This window comes from Alosa alosa, chromosome 19 (assembly GCF_017589495.1).
Source record: "Alosa alosa isolate M-15738 ecotype Scorff River chromosome 19, AALO_Geno_1.1, whole genome shotgun sequence".
Lineage (NCBI taxonomy): Eukaryota > Metazoa > Chordata > Actinopteri > Clupeiformes > Clupeidae > Alosa > Alosa alosa.
Genome location: NC_063207.1, coordinates 25,616,305 through 25,635,875, shown reverse-complemented (window position 1 = coordinate 25,635,875; position 19,571 = coordinate 25,616,305). Strand labels below are relative to the sequence as shown.

Here is a 19,571-nt window from a genome sequence, read left to right as displayed (position 1 = left end):
CTGGGGCGCTATGAAATCGAGAGGGAAGGTGTAAAAATAAAGAAAGAAAGCAACAGACGGCGGACAACACACTAGTCATCTTTCGAGCTTCAGGCCAATCTAACCTAAACAAGCTTGGAACTGTGCGACACGGTGCCAGGCTCAATGTCAGGCGTCAGTCAGCTGTGATGTGTAATATGGAGGCCGGGTTTCAACTTCATGGTGGATGAACATGTCGACTTACTGCTGTCGAACTTGTCTCCATTGATGTGGTTTCATACGTGCGTGAGCAAAATGTTGAGCAGGGCCACTTTCTCTCCAGGGAATTTCTTTCATTTTTTTTAAACTCCCCTTTTTTCACCGCCCCCTGCTGACCCGGAACAATATAATATCAAAAAGACACTCGTCAAGAATTTACTCTGTACACTGACTCGATACGTACTGTAATGGCTGAGCACTTACTTTCCCACAGTGTTGGAGGAGCAGCACTATCTATTGCGTGATCAACAGCATGACTAAGCCGAGAGCATCGATTATGCAGTTATGAGCGACTCAGGGCCGCGTCTGTGGGAAACCCAGAGAGGAGAGAATCGGAGGGCATGAGCACCACAGTGGGAATCCTTCCTCTGCGGTACAAAGGATCGCAGAAGAGCAAGCATATCGGGATGCTTCGTTTGGGATCCCATCAATGAGCCTGGACCCAAGGCTGAGGGCAAGAGCGCAAGAATCCATACTGGTCAATATCCAGTCCTTCAGTAAAGACATCTCTTGCCTGGTGTCCATGCTGTGAGGCCATTTCTTTCAAGGATCAATAGTTACACTATCCTCAATAGAGATATATTAATTTCTAAAAAAACAAGTCCACTAAAGTATCTGGAGAAAGTCAGTTGTGGGTGACAAAAGTCCAATCTGCCCGCTGTGTTGACATCATGTGGTGGTTTTATTTAGTTATGTAGCTTTATGAAAATATATTCTTATTATTATGTAGTAGTTGTATGAAAAGATATTCTGTACATTTGGAAAACTGTTTGAGGTCCATGTGGTGAAACAGCAGGGGGTATATATAGCTAAAACATACACATACTTGGGGGCCAGGAGTTTACCTATAAGGACATGTATGCCTAGAGAGACTGGTCATCCTAAGTGGCTGTTCAGCATGGTCAGAGGTCATTGGAAGGGAAATACTGTAGACTGAAGACAAGGTACATATGTATTGCCTAATGTGGCTTCGCGAACCTATGCTCTGTATTGGATTAAAGCTACACCTTCTGCAGTATACTGTTGCTTTGTCACAATTCTTCTGAGTTTGAATCAGTTAACTATAATTCGATACCACAATCACACAGCAACCAGCCGGCAGATGCACAACAGATGTCCACAGAGTGGCAGACAATTCAGATGGCCATATGTGTTTACTTTCAGCAGATCATTGTAAGGCTGTCCTCGAATTCTGTTGTTGAGACGCCCACTGAATGTAGAAATATAAAAAATTCTGCATCAACAGCTAAATATTTATTCACACTGCAGCGATGATACAAATTATTCAGGAAGATTAATGTTTTCCAAGCATGATGAAACACTGTGAGTTTAGCGAGTTGAGACTAAATTAGTTTTGATCGGATCAGAGACGACAAAAACTGACAAAATCCCTCGATTTTTCTATGAAGCAATTAATGAAATCCTAGCAATTCGTTAACAGCCGTACCAATTTGCAGTCACATCAATTTCTCCTAACAATGGCATCAGGTAGAATAAGCTTCTCCGTGTAAACTATAGGTAAATGAACAGCAGGTACCATCATAATATTGCCTCTGGCGTCCTGTGGCGCTGGATGTCCTCTATGATTTGAGCCAATTATCATTTTGCAGACATGCTCTCATATCCAGAGATTTAATTCCAACAACAGTGTGCTCTACAGTCTCCAGACTCGCTCTCAGCCTCATCCGCCTGCTCTACTGAGATTCCCCCTTTAATATTAGCTCCGAAATGTGAGCTAGTCAAATCAGAGGAGAACATTTAAATCAGCTTCCTACTTGCCTCAAGGCATTTTTTTTTTTCACTTATCGTTTTTTTTTTTCCTTCCTTTACGACACAAGCATAAGTTGAGTGCCCCCAAAAATGTGGCTGTGCATAAATGAAATGTACAGAGCTTGGTGAACACACAAAACAGCAGTTTTCACACATCTACAAAACAGCACCGTAATTAAACTGAAATTAATTTTAAAAATCATTCTTGATGCAAAAACAAGTAATTTTATTGTTGGAATGCTGGATGCCGGAGAGGGTCATCTTGACAGCAGTGCAGGCTGCAGGCCCTGTGGCCCTCGGGACCTCTGGTGAACCCGGTGACTCCTAACGAGCCTGGCTCTCTCCCTGAAGCAGAGCCAGTGGGAGACCCAGCTCAGCCACACATAGCCCATCCAGCAGGGCAGCATCCAGACGGCAGCTCAGTATCCGCCAGTATCGGAGCAGGTAAACTGGGGCTCTACCCAAGCACAGCATGATAAGACTTGGAGACTAGTTGTATGGCTCATATCACCTCCTCCATAAGGTAAGCTATCGAAGGTCTGTTAGTATTTACGGAACTAAAGTGGTTCGTGGTGCCATCTGGAGTGAGGTAGGACACCAAAGCATTGGCTCAGAATGGTGGCACACAGGTTTTCCTTTTCTCCCACCCATTTTACTATTTCAATATCACAGAAGAAGACAGTACTGTTAGACCTAAGGAGGACGAGCAGATTGTGAGGATGAAACTTTAATTAAAGATAATATTATCTGCCTCATAAAACGTAGGGCTAGGTAGGCTTGACTAATACTATTAATATTACACTTCACTGTCTACCTGAATATGCAGTCACAGTGTAATAAAAAGCCTGAGGTAAAACTATGGGAGTGCTTCCTGCGCGGTGAGACTGCAGCTCAATTCCCACACGCAGAATGGATTTGACATGGCCGAGTCAGAACTGTTCCAAATGAAAACGGAGTTTTAAGAGTCTGCAGTTTTAGCAGTTAAGCAACTATTGATAATGAAATCAAAGTACATCTGCAATCTATTGCATGGCTGACACAGCATACTTAATGGTGTGTCAGAAACAGAAGACTAACACTGTTTCTTCAGTTTAGACGACCCCTTGGATGTCCACAGTGATAACATTTGATGATGAGATTGTTTGACACAGACAAATTCAGCCATGTAACATGAAAGTGCTTCATTAAACCCACACATAACAGCAAAAAAAATAGTGTGGAGATTCATGTGAGAAATATCACTGTGGAAAGGAACAGACACAGAGCAGCAATTAGGAAGAAGGTGAAAGACGTGGGGAGAATATCTTTTAATTAAACATCAAATAGAGCGAATCCCTGATGACTAGAGCTGCTGCAGAGTAAATGTTTCTTTGTAGATATGGGAGGCTTAAAAAAATAGCTGGCACAGACAAAGTTCTGCATTTTTCAAAGGAACATGACAACAATATTAGAGTTGGCGCTAGTGTCTACTGTTGCCCAGCAACAGGGGCTATGAAATGGAAATGACAATCGCTAACGTAGGGGACATGAGGTCACAAAGAGAAAGAGTGGATCACAAAGTAAAGATAGTAGACACCTCTGCCCACACAAAAGCAATTATAAGACCACTCTTTGAATACCTAAGTGCAAAAGGCCACAGGATACAGATATTAGGCCCCTTTCATTTCCTGTCTGGCACCCGTTCATTCATCAACTTTTGTCCAAATAACTTGTTTAATAACCAAGGATTCAATCATCAAAAAGTCTGAAGGGACTGGATACAAAACATGTCCCTTGCACTGACATTTATGGGAGAATGAGGAGGAGAACAGAACAGCCATGTTCAACCTTAGATAAACAGTGCTTGTGTTCTCGTTTGTGGTAATGAGTGTTGGGCCGAGGGGTGGGGGGTGTCGTCATGCTTTCACTATCGTTGTCGCGTGATTGAAATTCTTTCTATCGCCGGTGTAGGCCTAATTCATTTCAATCTTTGTCTCGTGCATTTGTCCTGATGTCACGCTATTACCGTCGCAGGGGTAATGGAGCTGTTTGCTATTCTGCCGGCATAATGTCCCAGTTGATGCTCTCTCAAGACACTTATGATCCCTATGACACTACTACTCCAGCGACGCCTGATTTACGCGTTGGATTTCAGTGAATAAATAATCTGCTTTCAATCCGTTTATTAGACAAATAAATACATGTGGCAGAAAAAGTCATTTTTGACCTTCCTATCATAATTAATGTTCCCTACAATGTAGGCAGACCTGCATAATGTGAACGTTGTATTGAGAATACATAAGCAGGAAATGAGAGATCTGTGGCAAATCAAATGCACTCTCAGAGCTGTATGACATGTCTGAACCATATTATCCCACTAATGGATTTATAATCTGATAACATTATACCATTATCCAAAGGTAGGTACAGTATATACTGTACATTTCCACTGGGGGGATACAATTGAGTTTACAGCATTTACAGCAAGACTCCAGAAATCTCTCCGGCATTCCGGCATGAATATGTTATATGCTCTAGATATGTCAGAATTTTCCTTGACATGGTTAGAGGGCACATAAATATTGTTTGGGTAAGAGAGATCACATGTACAGAGATCATGCAAACACTTTTTTATGTGACACTTTATGTTTCACTCTTGTGCCCCAGCAAGCGTTTCTCAGCAGGCCACCTCTATGTCATCAGAAATCTTTCAACAGGCACACTGTTTACCCGGCTCCAGAAACTGAATGACTTCCGCTGTAAAAACGTCTTCCTCATTTCAACTAGACCTCGGGCTGAGGCTGTCCAATTTCTTCCCCCCACACCTTTTCACTCCCTAGCGCATCGCTCTCACCTTTGCACCCTTAGATAACTGTCTGGCTCTTTCTGAACAGCATGTCTATGCCGGAACAGCTGTTGCTTGTAGAAGTAACCTATTTGTTGGCTTATATGGCTCGTGTGCTCATGATCCTGTTAAAATTAGTGTTAGGATAAAGGAGCGGCGTTGTTGTGAAGAAAGCTTCTTTAAAAGCAGTGTTCTATACTTCTGCCCAATCCATGCCAGCTGACCAATCCATGCCAGCTGACCAATCCATGCCAGCTGCCTGTGGTAAGACCGCTTTTCCTCTTAGGAAAATATCCAAAATGCTAGCCATAAAAGATGGTCTTTCTGACCAGCATTCAGAGTAGATCAGGCAGCGACACCCCACAAATACCTTTGCCCTGTTGTTGTCTTGCATTTCCTGGGGTGGAGTCGTGCATTGGGAAGACATTATGCATGCATTCAGCATGATTGGTGCATATACTGTAACTGTGGTCATCACTCCCCCACCACACCACCAGGGGGCAGGCCACACAGACCACCAAGCACACGATGAGCAGAGTGGTCAAAAATGGGGGGAAAGGGGCACGAGTGGTGATGGGATAGTGGCGGACCAGACTGGACATACCTCTGGGAGTCTGAGAGCTGCCTCTGCAGGACGGACTTGACGAGGGCGTCGGAGCGGGCGCTCTTCTGCGGCGAGCTCTTGGGGCTGGAGTCCGACTCGCCACTCTCCTCGTCGCCCATGGCCTTGACGTAGCTGCTGCTACGCATCCGCCGGCAGGGGATCTCATCATCCTTGCTGCCGGGGTAACCGCTCCACTCGTCCTGAGGCACCTGTGGGGACAGGCAATACACACATCATTTCAGTCACAGCAACAGGACGAGATATTCTTACAGAAACGGAACCAGCGCTGTCACTCAGTTCCTGAAAAACAGTCACTCAAATCCTGACAAAAATACACACTGTGCACCCAAATACTCTTTTTTAAAATACTTTTTTACATTTGCCATAAGATTTCTTGATATTTTGCGGATCTACATCCTTGCTGTTAGGTTGAAACTAGCTGACAGCAAATGCTCATACGACTTTGTAGAAGTCATTTTATCACCAGTAATGACATGGTCACTCATAAAAACTACTTGCATTTTATTACCACTCACTCTCTTCTCTGTCTGACCACCAAGCAAAACTGTTTCACTTCACTTTCATTCTCAAAAGGCCGTTTGGAGTTGGAGTGTCCCTCATGGTCCCACATGGTGCTGTAGGATTCAGATGAGGGGCCTCTCACACAGGGATAGAAAATGGGCCCATTCAGTGAGTGTTGCCAAACAGAGTGTTCTTTTCACACACTATGAGAAAGACATGCCTCTGTGTGGGATGAAAGAACACTACCTCCTCAGTTACGGCTCGTCTGATGTCGAGTTGTCTTTTAAGCATGCAAGAACGTGCCAGTGATCATTCCCCTACCAATCAAGAATTGAATTCATGATTTTTTTTCTTATGGTAAGGCTGTAAATCCTCCTCATATCAAAGGTTGTACTTAAAGAGTTTTTTAAGAGAATGTTTTTGGCTCATCTCGACGAAGGAATATACGTCAAAAAAACTTTTCTTTGTTAATCCCACTGATTGGATGAGGCTCTCTGGCTCTGAAAGAGCCAGTGCTGCCCTCAGGAAGTGTTGTATGGAGAGATGCTCCATACAGGACCCTTCACCTTTTTAGAAAGCTTATGGAAAAAACACTTAAGGGGTTTAGATTGAAGTGTCACACTGTCACACCACCACAGACAAAAATGTGACATGTGAAAATGGGCCATTGGCGACATCTTTGCTGGCAAATCAGTGTGTGCAGGACCGACACCCTCCTGGGTCACCGGGAGCTAAATTGTCTCACCACTCAGGAGACTGAGAGCATCAAGTCCCACCTGGGCGTCGCGTTGCTCACTCACTGACATTTTTTGGCATGGCACAAGCACATCTTCACTTCACTTCAAGTGAACAACAGAATTCAATTACAGTGGCTACAGCAGGGGCTGGGTCAGTCTCAGAATGAGCTTTTAGAGCACAGACACACACACACACACACACACACACACACACACACACACACAGCACCAGACTGTAGCTGAGATGCCAACTCACATAACATGCCAGACCCTAGGGTTCCAATTTGCCCTCAGGCACACTAAACACTAGTACTAGGGCGAGACACTGTGGGTGTGTGTGTGTGTGTCCCATAGGTATGTACAGTGTGTGTGTGTATGTATAAGAGAGAGAGAGAGAGAGAGAGAGAGAGAGAGAGAGAGAGAGAGAGAGTCTGTATGTGTGCTTACAGTATGTAGGTGTGTGCTTATATATGATTATTTGTACACACAGAAACATGACATGACAAACTCTCTGTGACTCCCCTCTCATGTAGCAGAAATTGGTTAGGCCTGTCTCACCCTTCTCACCAGCATTATCTTGACAGACAGCCCATGCCTGTATAACACAGCCCATCACCTTAATGGACATGTGCTTTTCATTAGCAACAGCGCCATGCATGATCAACTAATATGCTGGTCTCTTTGATGGCATCCAAGAAATGTGCATTCATCTCCTTTCTCAGATCACTTAGTGTAACATTGAATCTTTTCTCAGCCCAGACCCACGTCAATACTGGGCATTCTGGCATGGTTGCTAATGGAGTTGATCACCGCTCCTGAAGAGAACAGTGGGTCATCTCCGTCTCAAACTGTGTCATCTTCGGAGAGGACAGGCGGTGATGCGGTATTGAACCAACGAGTGAGCTTTTGGCTCCACTAATGATGGTTATTATAACGCTGATGACAGGGTTTGGCAGCTGCCTGGCAACCACTTATTGCCCCCGACATGGGTCAACTGGGTGGCAAGAGGAAGAGGGAAAGGTCACAGAGTTCTCATTGTGTTTTATGCACCAGAAGGAGCGTGACAACACCGACCCGGTTATTTAAAAACTGCATTACAAAAAATCTCATTTAGTAGAACGGTAAGTGGAGTCAAACGTGGAATTAGCAACCAACTCCAGTCACCAAAAAATAACAGCTTGACCTTCAAAGGCCCATAAAAATTCCAACATACAGCTGCTTACTAATAAAGAGGAAATTCTACTCGGTCAAGGAGAGAAAAAACCCAGGTATTCATAGGATGAATTTTTACAGCAGTGAACACTTATTGCCTCATTTTTATCATTCTCATTTAGCGGTAGCCAAAGGCAATCATGCTGTTATAATTTCAGCACATTAATGTCTAGCAGCCTGAATAACTGTTCACCAAATGACCCCAGTTTACACACAACTTCTTATTCAGCAGTTCTAATAATACAGTAGGTCAAAAAAAGGCACATGACCTATATATGACTGGACTGAGTTGAATGCAAAGCAGATGATGTAGTTTGCTGCTCTCCCCCACAGGTTTGTACGTTTCCCGCATGAAACGGTAATGTCAACATAAAGTGTTGCAGGTGTAACTATCTCCACTCTACTCGCGTACAGCATACTTCGTCATGAACACACACACCCACACACAAGCAGAACACACACTTGCATGAAAGCTCCCCCACATAAACACACACGACAAACATGTGCTGTGTAAACACTGAAGTCTTTGGGTTAATTAAGTCTTCGAGGACTTTGATATTTTTAGATGTTTAATTAAGGAAAAATGCCAGAGGACAGGCACAAGCTGTGGTGAGATTTGTTTAATTTGAAATGACTGATAAAGTGGAGAGATTGGAGGGCAGAAGGGAGGATGATTTGCACCCCCCCCCCCCCCGTCCACATCCATCTTCCAGCCACCGCATGAAGCATCAGTCTGTCCACTCTGAAAACAGCTGAAAGATGGCTAAATCTAGACTTAAAAAACGACTTAAAAATGAATCCTCCGCTTTCAATAGTCCCAGTACAGTCCACAAGTAATGTGGTCAGGCAACAAAGTTAAACACTTGAAGATAACTGTGCATTTGAGAAGGGCAGTACAGGCTCCACTGCATTCAGGCGTTTTTTTGTGAGTCGTTGTGTGTGTGTGTGGGAGTTCATGGGTGGGTTAAGGCGATCTTGGAATGACAACATGAATAAGGGCCGATGACAAGCTACGCTGGCTCCTGTGTCCGAGGCAGAAGTCAGCGGCACCAGTGCTTACATAAGGATGTCACAGACTCCTCAGATGCTGGTGGGTGGCTGAGTGGGGGGGTTGGAGAGGGGGGTTTAAACCCACCCCCACCCCCCACCCCTTGCTCCTCACGATGTTGCCCTCAGATTGGATGAGGCTCGCTGGCTCTGACCGGCTCCCCTCGCGCCAAGACACATCAGGAGCTCCTCGAGGCTTCCTGGGGCTTTTTATGTCTGTGGAGGCACTAATGCCTGGGCAAAACTGTCACTGTCACTCTGCCTCTCTCCCTATCTCCATCTCCCTCGCTCTCTCTCCCTTTCTCTCTCTAATGTCTACTTATACAGGGCACGGCCTCTGCAGTGAGGTTCATGAAGCTGTGAAAGGTGAAAGAGCATGTTGTCATGCATCACACGTGCCTGCACACACACACACACACACACACACACACACACACACACACACACATGCACAAGCACACACACAGAAAGACACACACTCACTCACATGGCTCAAGAGGACCAAGAACGCCGCTCCCTGTATCCACGACAACAAGATGCTGTGCTTTATTGAGTCATTGTCAAGCCTCACCCTGGGAAATGCCCTACGCTCACTGCCTGAGCTGCAGCTTGGCTTGTCTTTCATCACAAGGTGTCTCTTCCCCCCTTCTTTTTTATTCCTCCTGAACCGGTCACCTTTGGCAAGTCAATATGGTAATTAATTGGCTTATTATATCCGGCTGCAAATGCCCTATCAGCAAACCTATCAAAGTCTAACCCTCTCTTTGAACTCTTCTCAGGAAAGAAAAAGCTGTGTTAACGTGGAAAACGGAATTAGTTTGGCAAAAAAGATGCTATTGTAAAACACGTTTTTGGTGGTAGTAAGCAAAAGAGGGCTTGAACCTCACATGCTGGCACCAAAATGGTTAGATTACTATTGCTTTTTAAAGTGTAACAACTTCAAACTTTTGATTGAGAACAAAAATATGTTAAATGCTAGCAATATAGCACCCTGCCCCGTTAGCATCACTGTAAAACCCATTGAGTGATAATGCAAATAAACGGTCTTGGTCAAAACACCACCAATTTACGTAATTTTGCTCTCAATCAAAAGTTTGAAGTTGTTAACAACCGTAAATACTGTAGACCCTAGCTTTTCCTCCGGAGTTACACTTTAACACTTTATTACAGTGCTCTGGTGTGGCTTTGTCCCATTCTGATGATGCTATGATCAAAGCCCCATCTGAGAAAAGACATTTTTGTTCCTGTTTTATCCTTTGCCTGCCCTTTGACAGTTAGTTATAGGCTACACTAACAGAATAGCACAAAAACAAACATAATTCACAAGCCATAAAATAAATGCTTTACAGGTGCACAAAAACCTTCCCCAGAGCCTCTCCATAACATATTAAAACTGTAAATATTGGAGCATACAGGCGATACAATATGAGCTAGTGATGGACTAGTGACGGAGGATTAGTGTGGTGGGAGAGCAGAATTCCAGTGTGAGCGATGGTAAGATGTCACCTTGCTGATGGGAAAATGATCCCAGAGATACTCAACAGCCGTGGAGCTGGGACAGCAGGAGGCAAATGAAAAAGAGATGACAGAGGAAGATGGACAAAGGGATACAGAGATGAAAGTGAGAGAAAGAAGAAGGGGCGAGGCCCACCTTAATACACAAAGGGATCCAGAGAGGATAGATAGAATAGACAGACAATTAGAGAGTCAGAGAGGGAGACAGAGAGAGAGAGAGAGAGAGAGAGAGAGAGAGAGAGAGTGAGTGAAAGAGATAGAGAGAGAGAGACTGACCTGAAGTACAGACTAAGTGACCACAAATTGGCAATCAAAATAGGACAAAAAAAAACACATAAAATCATGGCAACTAAAAGAACAGAAAATATGTGGTCATTTCTCGATCAGGTGAGGTTGAGACAGATGTATTTCCTCCTACAATGTAAATCATTCACTCAAACAAGAAGCATTTTCATCAAAAAAACCCCCCTCAGAAATTCCAAATTTTAGTGAACTAAGTGAAGAGTATCACAATTCAAGATACTATATGGAGAAGGGGACCGGGCCTATGGGACAACAAGTGACCTATACAAACACATTCTCACACACACGCACACACACAAATACACAGAAAGTCACATGCACACACACAAGAGCATACATGTATACATATTTTTACACACACGCGCGCACACACACACACACACACACTCACTATCATTTCTTGTATTATATAATAACTGCTTTGGCAATATGAGTGTCCTTGTCATGCCAATAAAGCATTTTGAATTTGAATTTGAGGGAGATAGAGAGATATTGAGAGAGAAAGAGAGAGACAAACACATTCTCACACACACGCACACACACAAATACACAGAAAGTCACATGCACACACACAAGAGCATACATGTATACATATTTTACACACACGCACACACACACACACACACACTCACTATCATTTCTAGTATTATATAATAACTGCTTTGGCAATATGAGTGTCCTTGTCATGCCAATAAAAGCATTTTGAATTTGAATTTGAGAGAGAGAGAGAGATATTGAGAGAGAAAGAGATAGAGAGAGAGAGACTGACCTGAAGTACAGACTAAGTGACCACAAATTGGCAATCAAAATAGGACAAAAAAAAAACATATAAATCATGGCAACTAAAAGAACAGAAAATATGTGGTCATTTCTCGATCAGGTGAGGTTGAGACAGATGTATTTCCTCCTACAATGTAAATCATTCCTCAAAACAAGAAGCATTTTCATCAAAAACCCCTGAAATTCCTAAATTTTAGTGAACTAAGTGAAGAGTATCACAATTCAAGATACTATATGGAGAAGGGGACCGGGCCTCACACACACGCACACACACAAATACACAGAAAGTCACATGCACACACACAAGAGCATACATGTATACATATTTTACACACACGCCAAAGAGACACACACACACACACACTCACTATCATTTCTTGTATTATATAATAACTGCTTTGGCAATATGAGTGTCCTTGTCATGCCAATAAAGCATTTTGAATTTGAATTTGAGGGAGATAGAGAGATATTGAGAGAGAAAGAGAGAGACAAACACATTCTCACACACACGCACACACACAAATACACAGAAAGTCACATGCACACACACAAGAGCATACATGTATACATATTTTTACACACACGCGCACACACACACACACACACTCACTATCATTTCTTGTATTATATAATAACTGCTTTGGCAATATGAGTGTCCTTGTCATGCCAATAAAGCATTTTGAATTTGAATTTGAGGGAGATAGAGAGATATTGAGAGAGAAAGAGAGAGAGAGAGAGAGAGAGTCATGTGGACATGGAAGTTGATGGAGACAGTGTGTGTAAGAGGAGGAAGGAGGAGGGACAATGAAAGAGAGAGAGAGAGAGAGAGAGAGAGAGAGAGGGTGCCAGTGCCCAGAGGGGAGCAGATTTGAGAGTGTAAACGAGGTGGCAGGTGGTGATGAGGCTGGCTGTTGGCACCGGCTCACTCGCCCTCTTTCTCATTTAATTTAACACTTTATTGCGCCGCCACCGCCACCTCTCGCGTCTGAATCAGGCCTCACATCCCACAGAAGGAGAGGGGGCTTGGAAGGCGCTGGAGGTTCAGCTGGAACAATAATTGGAGACTAATTTGTGGTGCCGCTCCGCCAACGACGCAGGCATTACCTTCTCCAACGACTGTCAGCAATTGTCAGCCGTTCTGATTTTAACCATTTTAACCAAGTCAGCTAGGGTTCTGTGTTCTGTTCTTTTCTTGTTTGTACCCATCCCTTTGCGACTGGATCATGAAAGTGAAGATGAAAAGAACTCAGTCCCCTCATTCAGAGCCACTCATGTCAGCTCCACTGATAGGGCTGGGGGAGACACAGGTGCTTTCACTAGCCAGGGTCTCAAGTACTCTCCAGACTTGTCATCAGCAAGGTGACTTGTACCTCAAGTGGTTCAGATTGTAAAAAGAAAAGCTCAGTTACTTTGCAAAATGTGGGGACAAGTATGTATAAGTCAGTAAGTAAAAGTAAGTAAGTCTGTATGTCCATTAGTAAGCAGGCAAATAAATAAAGGGAGACAGACAAGGCAACAAGCTTGTCGAAGTGACCCTTCTAAATGCCCCATCCTTGAACAACAATTCAATCTACCTGCTTGACTGCCCTTGTTGATGAAAGCAGACCAAAAATAGCACCTTTATTTCCTTCCATTTTGGCCCAATGTGAATCCAAAGACCTTTCGGCTGCCTAACATCAGAGTGAGAACATAAATTCCCCCAGGACTCTGCGTCACCGCCACTGCATTGATAATGGGATCCAAATATAGCCCGGTGATATACTGCAGTGCTATTTTTGGAGCATCTGTTTATCAAGCACCCCCCAAAAAGCAATCAAGCCCCCAACAGAGGACTACGTCCAGTCAGTGCCCTTTTCTAAGGTAAATTTAAGGGAGAAACTGTCTGCTGCTTTTCAATTCAATTCAATTCAATTCATTGTGCTTTATTGGCATGACTGTTCAGGTTACAATATTGCCAAAGCATTAAGAACAAAAAACAAAAGCGAAAACATGGAATAATCAAAATAGGAGACATTAATAATAATTATACTAATAAAAAAAATAATGATAAGATGATAATGTAAATAATAGAGGGAAGAAAAGGTAGGTTAATAGAATAGTAAAATTGGTGGGGGGGGAGAAGATAAACAACAGTAGGGGTGGAATCACTGGCTTACGGTTGCATTTCGTCTTTCGTGACAGGCTAGTACATATTTTCCAGCTGCCAGTGCAATTTCTGGAATTTCGCACAGGATATATTTTAGCTTACCCTCTTTATTTTCATCTAAGATTTCAGGGCGTATGGTACTTGCTTTTGTAAGGAAGGTTTCTCTGAGGTCTGTGTAAAATTTGCATTCTGTTAGGAAGTGTATCTCTGTTTCTATTTTATTTTCCTGGCAGTGGTGGCACAGCCTGGCCTCTCTTGGTAACCAGATCTGTTTCCTTCTACCTGTTTCGATGTTCTGTTTTGTTTCTGGTTCTGTTTCGATGTTTGTCTTTGAGCGTTTTTAGATATGGGGCCAATTCATATTTGTGCTTAATTGCAAGATAACATTCAAGTTTATGTTGGGTTTTTGTGATTTCTGTCCAATATGATATATATTTTTCTTTTTCTATGATAGAATTTGGATGGATTTTATTCGCTAATTGAATTAAATCTTTTTTAATTTTGGGCATTGTCAAATTAATTGGAGTGAGATTACTGTGCTTTAAGATGAATTGATTTAGGGGACTTTTCTCTATATTTAATTCTGACCTTTTTAGGGCTTTATAATGTAACGAATTGGGGTCACTAAATTGTATGTGTTTCCAAATTTTTTTTTTTAATTTTGATAATTAATGGGAACTGGCCCAGTTCAGCCCTGCAGCCATTATGTGGGGTATTTCTGTGAGCTCTAAGAATGTTTTTGCAGAAATCCGTGTGCAGGGCTTCAATTGGGTGTTTTTCCCAATCCGCAAAATCATATCTCGAAAGTGGTCCCCAAATTTCACACCCATAAAGGGGGAATAGGTTCAATGACTTGCATGAAAATTTTTAACCATATTCTTATGAGAATATTGGCTTGAAATTATTTTTTGATAGCATCAAGAGATCGTTGTGCTTTTTCTTTTAGGTTTTTTACTGCCAAATCAAATTTTCCTGTTGAGTTGATGGAGATCCCTAAATAAGTATATTCTTGAGTTTGTTCGATTAGGTCTTTGCCAATTGAAAATTTCATAATGTTGTTATTTTTATTTTTTCTTTGGAAAACTACAACTTTTGTCTTTTTTAAGTTCACCTTTAGTGACCAATTTTCCGTGAATATTTCCAGAATATTCAGGCTATTTTGCAGGCTTACTTCATTTGGGGCTATGAGAACTAAGTCATCTGCATAGAGAAGACATTTTACCTCTGTGTCTACTAATTTTATGCCAGGATCAGTGGATTGTTGGATTTTAGTGGCCAACTCATTTATATATAAATTAAATAACATTGGACTCATTGCACATCCTTGACGGACACCACGGTATTGGGGGAAAAAATCTGTTTGCATATTTCCAATCTTAACTGCACATTTGTTTGAGGAATACATTGATTTTATTACATCATATGTTTGCCCGCCAACCCCATATTCTAATAATTTGTAGAGTAGACCTTTGTGCCATACAGAACCAAAGGCTTTCTCGAAAATCAACAAAGCAAGTGAATAATTTAGATTTGTCTTGTTTAACGTGTTTATCAATTATAGTGTAGTGTAAAAATGTGATCTGAGGTCCTATGATTTGGGAGGAAACCAATTTGTGCTTTGTTTAGTATGTTGTGTTGATTGATAAAATCTGTCAGTCTAGAATTTATTATGGAAAGGAATAATTTGCCCATGTTGCTGCAGATGCATATACCCCTGTAGTTACTCGGATCGAACCTATCACACGTTTTCATTGTGCAATGACTCCATAATTGTTCCTTGGTGTCAATTTTCATTTAAGAGGAGAAAGACACCAACAGTCAACACAGTAACAAAATAAATGTGGAGGGAGATGTGTAGATATTTCAAAGAGATCCGGGCTGCACTTGCATAAATTGACATTGAGGCATTTTGCTCAATCTCATTAACCAATATGGAGCGAACTAAGCGCCCTGTGAGAGATAATCAGGTAATTATCACAGAACAATCTGTTTAAGAGGAACAGCAGTGGCAGATAGAGCTCTCTCAAAGCATCCCATTAGCCAGACAGACATGGTCTTATTACACATTAGACACTGATAGTAGGGTCTATAGTCTATTATATAGACTCCAATCACAGATTTAACTGAGCGGCATGGGATGTGTAGTTTTTAAAATAAGCCATGTTGCCACCAGTGACTCCTGTAACGCTCCAGTGCACCGTCAGCAGTGTCGCCTCCATGGTGGCACCTTAAAGCCGTACAATCCCGCACACGGCTAAAAATGATTACTCGAGGCATCCAAGTGCACAATAATGATTTGGTTTGGATTGATCCCCATGCATTTAATCCTCTGCTATTCCCCTGGTCTGACACAATAAAACACCTCGATAAGAGCTAAGTATTCTCCCACGACAGCGCACTCTCGTAGATACGACAGCAGGGCTAAGAAGAAAACCCCCACTCCAGTCAAGAGCCGCGAACAGGTAACCGACAATGAGAAAGCCATTAATGACTTTCACCAGGTCGTCAATTCTATAATTCATCCTATTACATGCAGACTTCGAAATAATACGGAGCCATTAGCATCCACCCGTCAAAGAGCTTCAGCACTCCTGATGGGAACTCGTCGCTAATGTTTGGTATAATGAAATACCTGCTCCCTGTAAAACCACAAGGTCTCACTGACCAATCAATGCAAGTCAATATGCCCCCACTGTTTGCAATATTTCTAAACAATGGCTTTGGGTGGCTACTGGTCCATTCACACTAACGGAATCAGTAAATCTTTATTTCCTTTGTGGATTTACTCAGTGAACTTTAGGCCTCCCAGTTCCTCTGGGCACACCCTCATTTAATGTAAACAGCTCACATGACATTTGAGGATATAAAGTCACCGTTATCTTTAAATAGTGCAGAATATCTATGTGAAAATGTATAGTATAGTAAAATATTGAATGAGCTGACCACTGTGGTTTATTGAGGTCAAATGAGTGCCTCCCTCTGGTCTACCTGAGCCGTGCTCATTATCACCTGGCTTCATCTTTCACAATGTACTGCAGGACCTGGCCTCAGTGAGTGTGGACCACATAACTCCAGGGTGAGAGCGCAAGCAAATGCACTTATTCAGTGTCCACGGTTGATGGACTACAGGAACCAATCATAAAAAATTACAATTGCCCAAAGCACTCACCTGCAGGTAATGACAAGCCCTCAAAGAGGGCTTCAGGTCCTGCGGCATCACAGGCTTCTCCAGGTTTAGGGAGGACTTCCTGTACGCCTCCTTGGCCTGGCTGACGGTCAGCGTGGACCAGGAGCTCCTCTTCATGAACTTGCCCTCGGGCGCCATGGCCATGCTCTCGCAGGCCGAGCACTTGACGTCGTTGTTGCTCTTGGAGGTCTTGAGCGAGAGGTCGCCGAAGTGGCTCTGCACCGAGTCCGGGTAGCAGTGGCTGATGTGGTCGACGTGGTGGCGGCTCATGACGCTGGGCGTCCGGTACGTGCTGTCGCTGTCCAGGTTGTCGTCCGAGCTCCACCAGCCGGCCATGCCCGAGCGGTGCTTGGTGGACTCGGACTTGCGCTCCTTGCTCTTGCTTCGCTTGCTGTGTTTGTGGTGGCCGTGGCCGTGGTGGTGGTGGCCGTGGCCGTGGTGGTGGTGGCCGCTGTCCGAGGAGCGCGAGTCGCCCCCCTTGGTGCCGTTCATCTTGGACGAGCCCTCCAGCGAGTGGGACTTGGTGAAGAGCTTCTGCACGGAGTGCACCAGGTGGCGGATGCGCCCGGGGCTCTCGTTGCGCTGCTCGCTGGTGGCCGTGGTGGACGTGCGCTGGTACTGGAGCGTGTGGAAGCCGTCGCGGTGGATGGGCAGCTGCTTCTCGAACTGGTCCAGCAGGTTGGCCGGGATGCGGTTCATCTTGCCGCTACTGCCACCGCCACCGCCGCCACCACCTCCACCACCACCACCACCTCCTCCGCCACCGGGGCCTCCGACCCCTCCACCGGTGACGTGCGCCATGGAGCAGTCGTCCCGCGAGCCCTCGTGGTGCGAGCTGTAGTGCATGCGGGGGAAGGTGCTGCTGGACACGTGGTCCGAGGCCATGGAGACGGGCATCACCATGCACTCGGAGTGGATGGAGCTGCGCGGCGAGCAGCGGTGGTGGTGGTCCAGCGGGCAGCTCTCGGTCGGGCTGAGCAGGTAGGACTGGCGAGACTCGGCCGGCCCATGCTGCAGGTGGTCCAGGGAGTGCTCGCAGTCAGAGATGCCGCACGTGTGCGCTGACGAGATCTGTAGCTGAGGCCGGCCGCCGGATAGACCCTTCATATTCTTGGGAGGGGGAGAGTAGCTGTCTTCATCGAAGTACTGGGATGGCGACCATGAATACTGCTGGTCTGTGAATGACAAAAGAGACAGCAACGTCAGTAACTTTGCCTGCCCTTGAAAGACTCTCTCTCTGCATGGCTGAACGTCTTTGAAAGATATCTGATATTATGCGCATACAGGTACAGCTTTTGAGAAAAAAATAACAAGATGTTGGTTTTGAAACATGGAAAGTACAGAGACGCGTGAAATGATAGAGACATGAGAACAAGCTTTTCGTCACCCTCTGTTTTCTCTCTCCTGTCTGCTTGTGCCAGACAGCGAGGGGACAGCTAGCAGCTACCGATTCCATTTATCCGCCGCAAAGTAAAATAATAGCCTATCATTTGGGAAGGGAGGCATCATCCGTCAAAGCCAGCTTTAGGGAGAGCGCTTTTGAGGTGCATCAGCGGACGTCCTTGAGAGGCAGCACCACAAGATTAAAACGACATCCCCCATAATCTTTCATCAAGGGCACACACACTGGTAGCCCACGTTTAACTAAATCAGAGCGAAGCTAGGCCCTACTCGGACCACTGTTCTCCCCACGCTTGCTGGACTATTCTCTGATAAACATGTCAAAAGGTCACTAAGGGACGATGATTTATCAAAAGCGGTCATCAAACCTCTTGAGTTGGTCTGACCTGGTTATAATTTGCAATGCAAACTCAGGAGATAAGGCATGCCGCTGAGAATATTATTGCTCTTCATGCAAAGCCTCATCAACTTTTTTCACATGTAAGCATATACCTCAAGGCACTAAAGCCAATAATTTATAATCCTTTATTTGAGTTAAAACAACTTTGAAGGTCAGAGTTGATCTAGTATAAAGCAAGATGGATAAGAATACAATTTCATAAGCTTTTATTACAGTGTAACACAGTGTAGGAGTGTAGGAATGAGATAGATATTGGTTTGGGTCTTAATGATCCTTTTAATAAGAAGGATCAAAATGTACCTGCATATGTGTGAGGGTAGCTGTAAAATACCATGAGGTTGTGTGTAATTACAGCTGAGATATGTTCATAGACTGATTCCACTCTCTGACAACAGATTGTGCATTAGCAGCTGCAGTCCGTCCGTAAATCAGCTCAGATTGATGGGTGCTGCCAGCTCTGAGTCCTGTGATCCAGCGCCCATCACAGACTGCTCCAGTAAAGATGACAAAATCACTTCCAAAAAAAAAACACTCACAGAAACCTGCATGGGCAGTGAGACCTCGACGTTGCAAAGTGAAGGTTATGTTTTATGGGAAACTGTGGAGATAGAGTGTGTGGGAACACATATTTTGTCGATGGAAGGGGCACGTTTTAATCTGGTGAAAACGCAGCGGCCGCAGGTGAATGACTCTCTGAGACACTCACTCCTGCACAGCATTACGATATTTCATTCGACATTTACTGACATCTTCTCCAAGACAGTGAGCCTGTTTTCATTATGTGGTGGTGTGTAACCAGAAGCTCTGAACAGCTCCCTGAAACCCAGACACATTAATGGGCCATGTTTAGCTGCCCTCGGTGATGGTTGGTGATGAAAAAACATGG

At 44.0% G+C, this 19,571-nt stretch overlaps 1 protein-coding gene across 5 annotated transcripts in view; it reads right to left on the bottom strand.

Moving 5' to 3' along the window:
- Window positions 1–19,571, bottom strand: part of dlgap2a (discs, large (Drosophila) homolog-associated protein 2a) — a 161,866-nt gene that overhangs the window by 38,005 nt on the left and 104,290 nt on the right. For all 5 annotated transcript variants that reach the window (XM_048228073.1, XM_048228076.1, XM_048228072.1 and 2 more), the window contains 2 exons: window positions 16,867–18,059; window positions 5,436–5,644 (listed from right to left, as the gene is read on the bottom strand). In XM_048228073.1, the coding sequence (XP_048084030.1) occupies window positions 5,436–5,644; window positions 16,867–17,991 (1,334 nt within the window). In that variant the 5' untranslated portion in view covers window positions 17,992–18,059. The remainder of the gene's footprint in view (window positions 1–5,435; window positions 5,645–16,866; window positions 18,060–19,571) is intronic.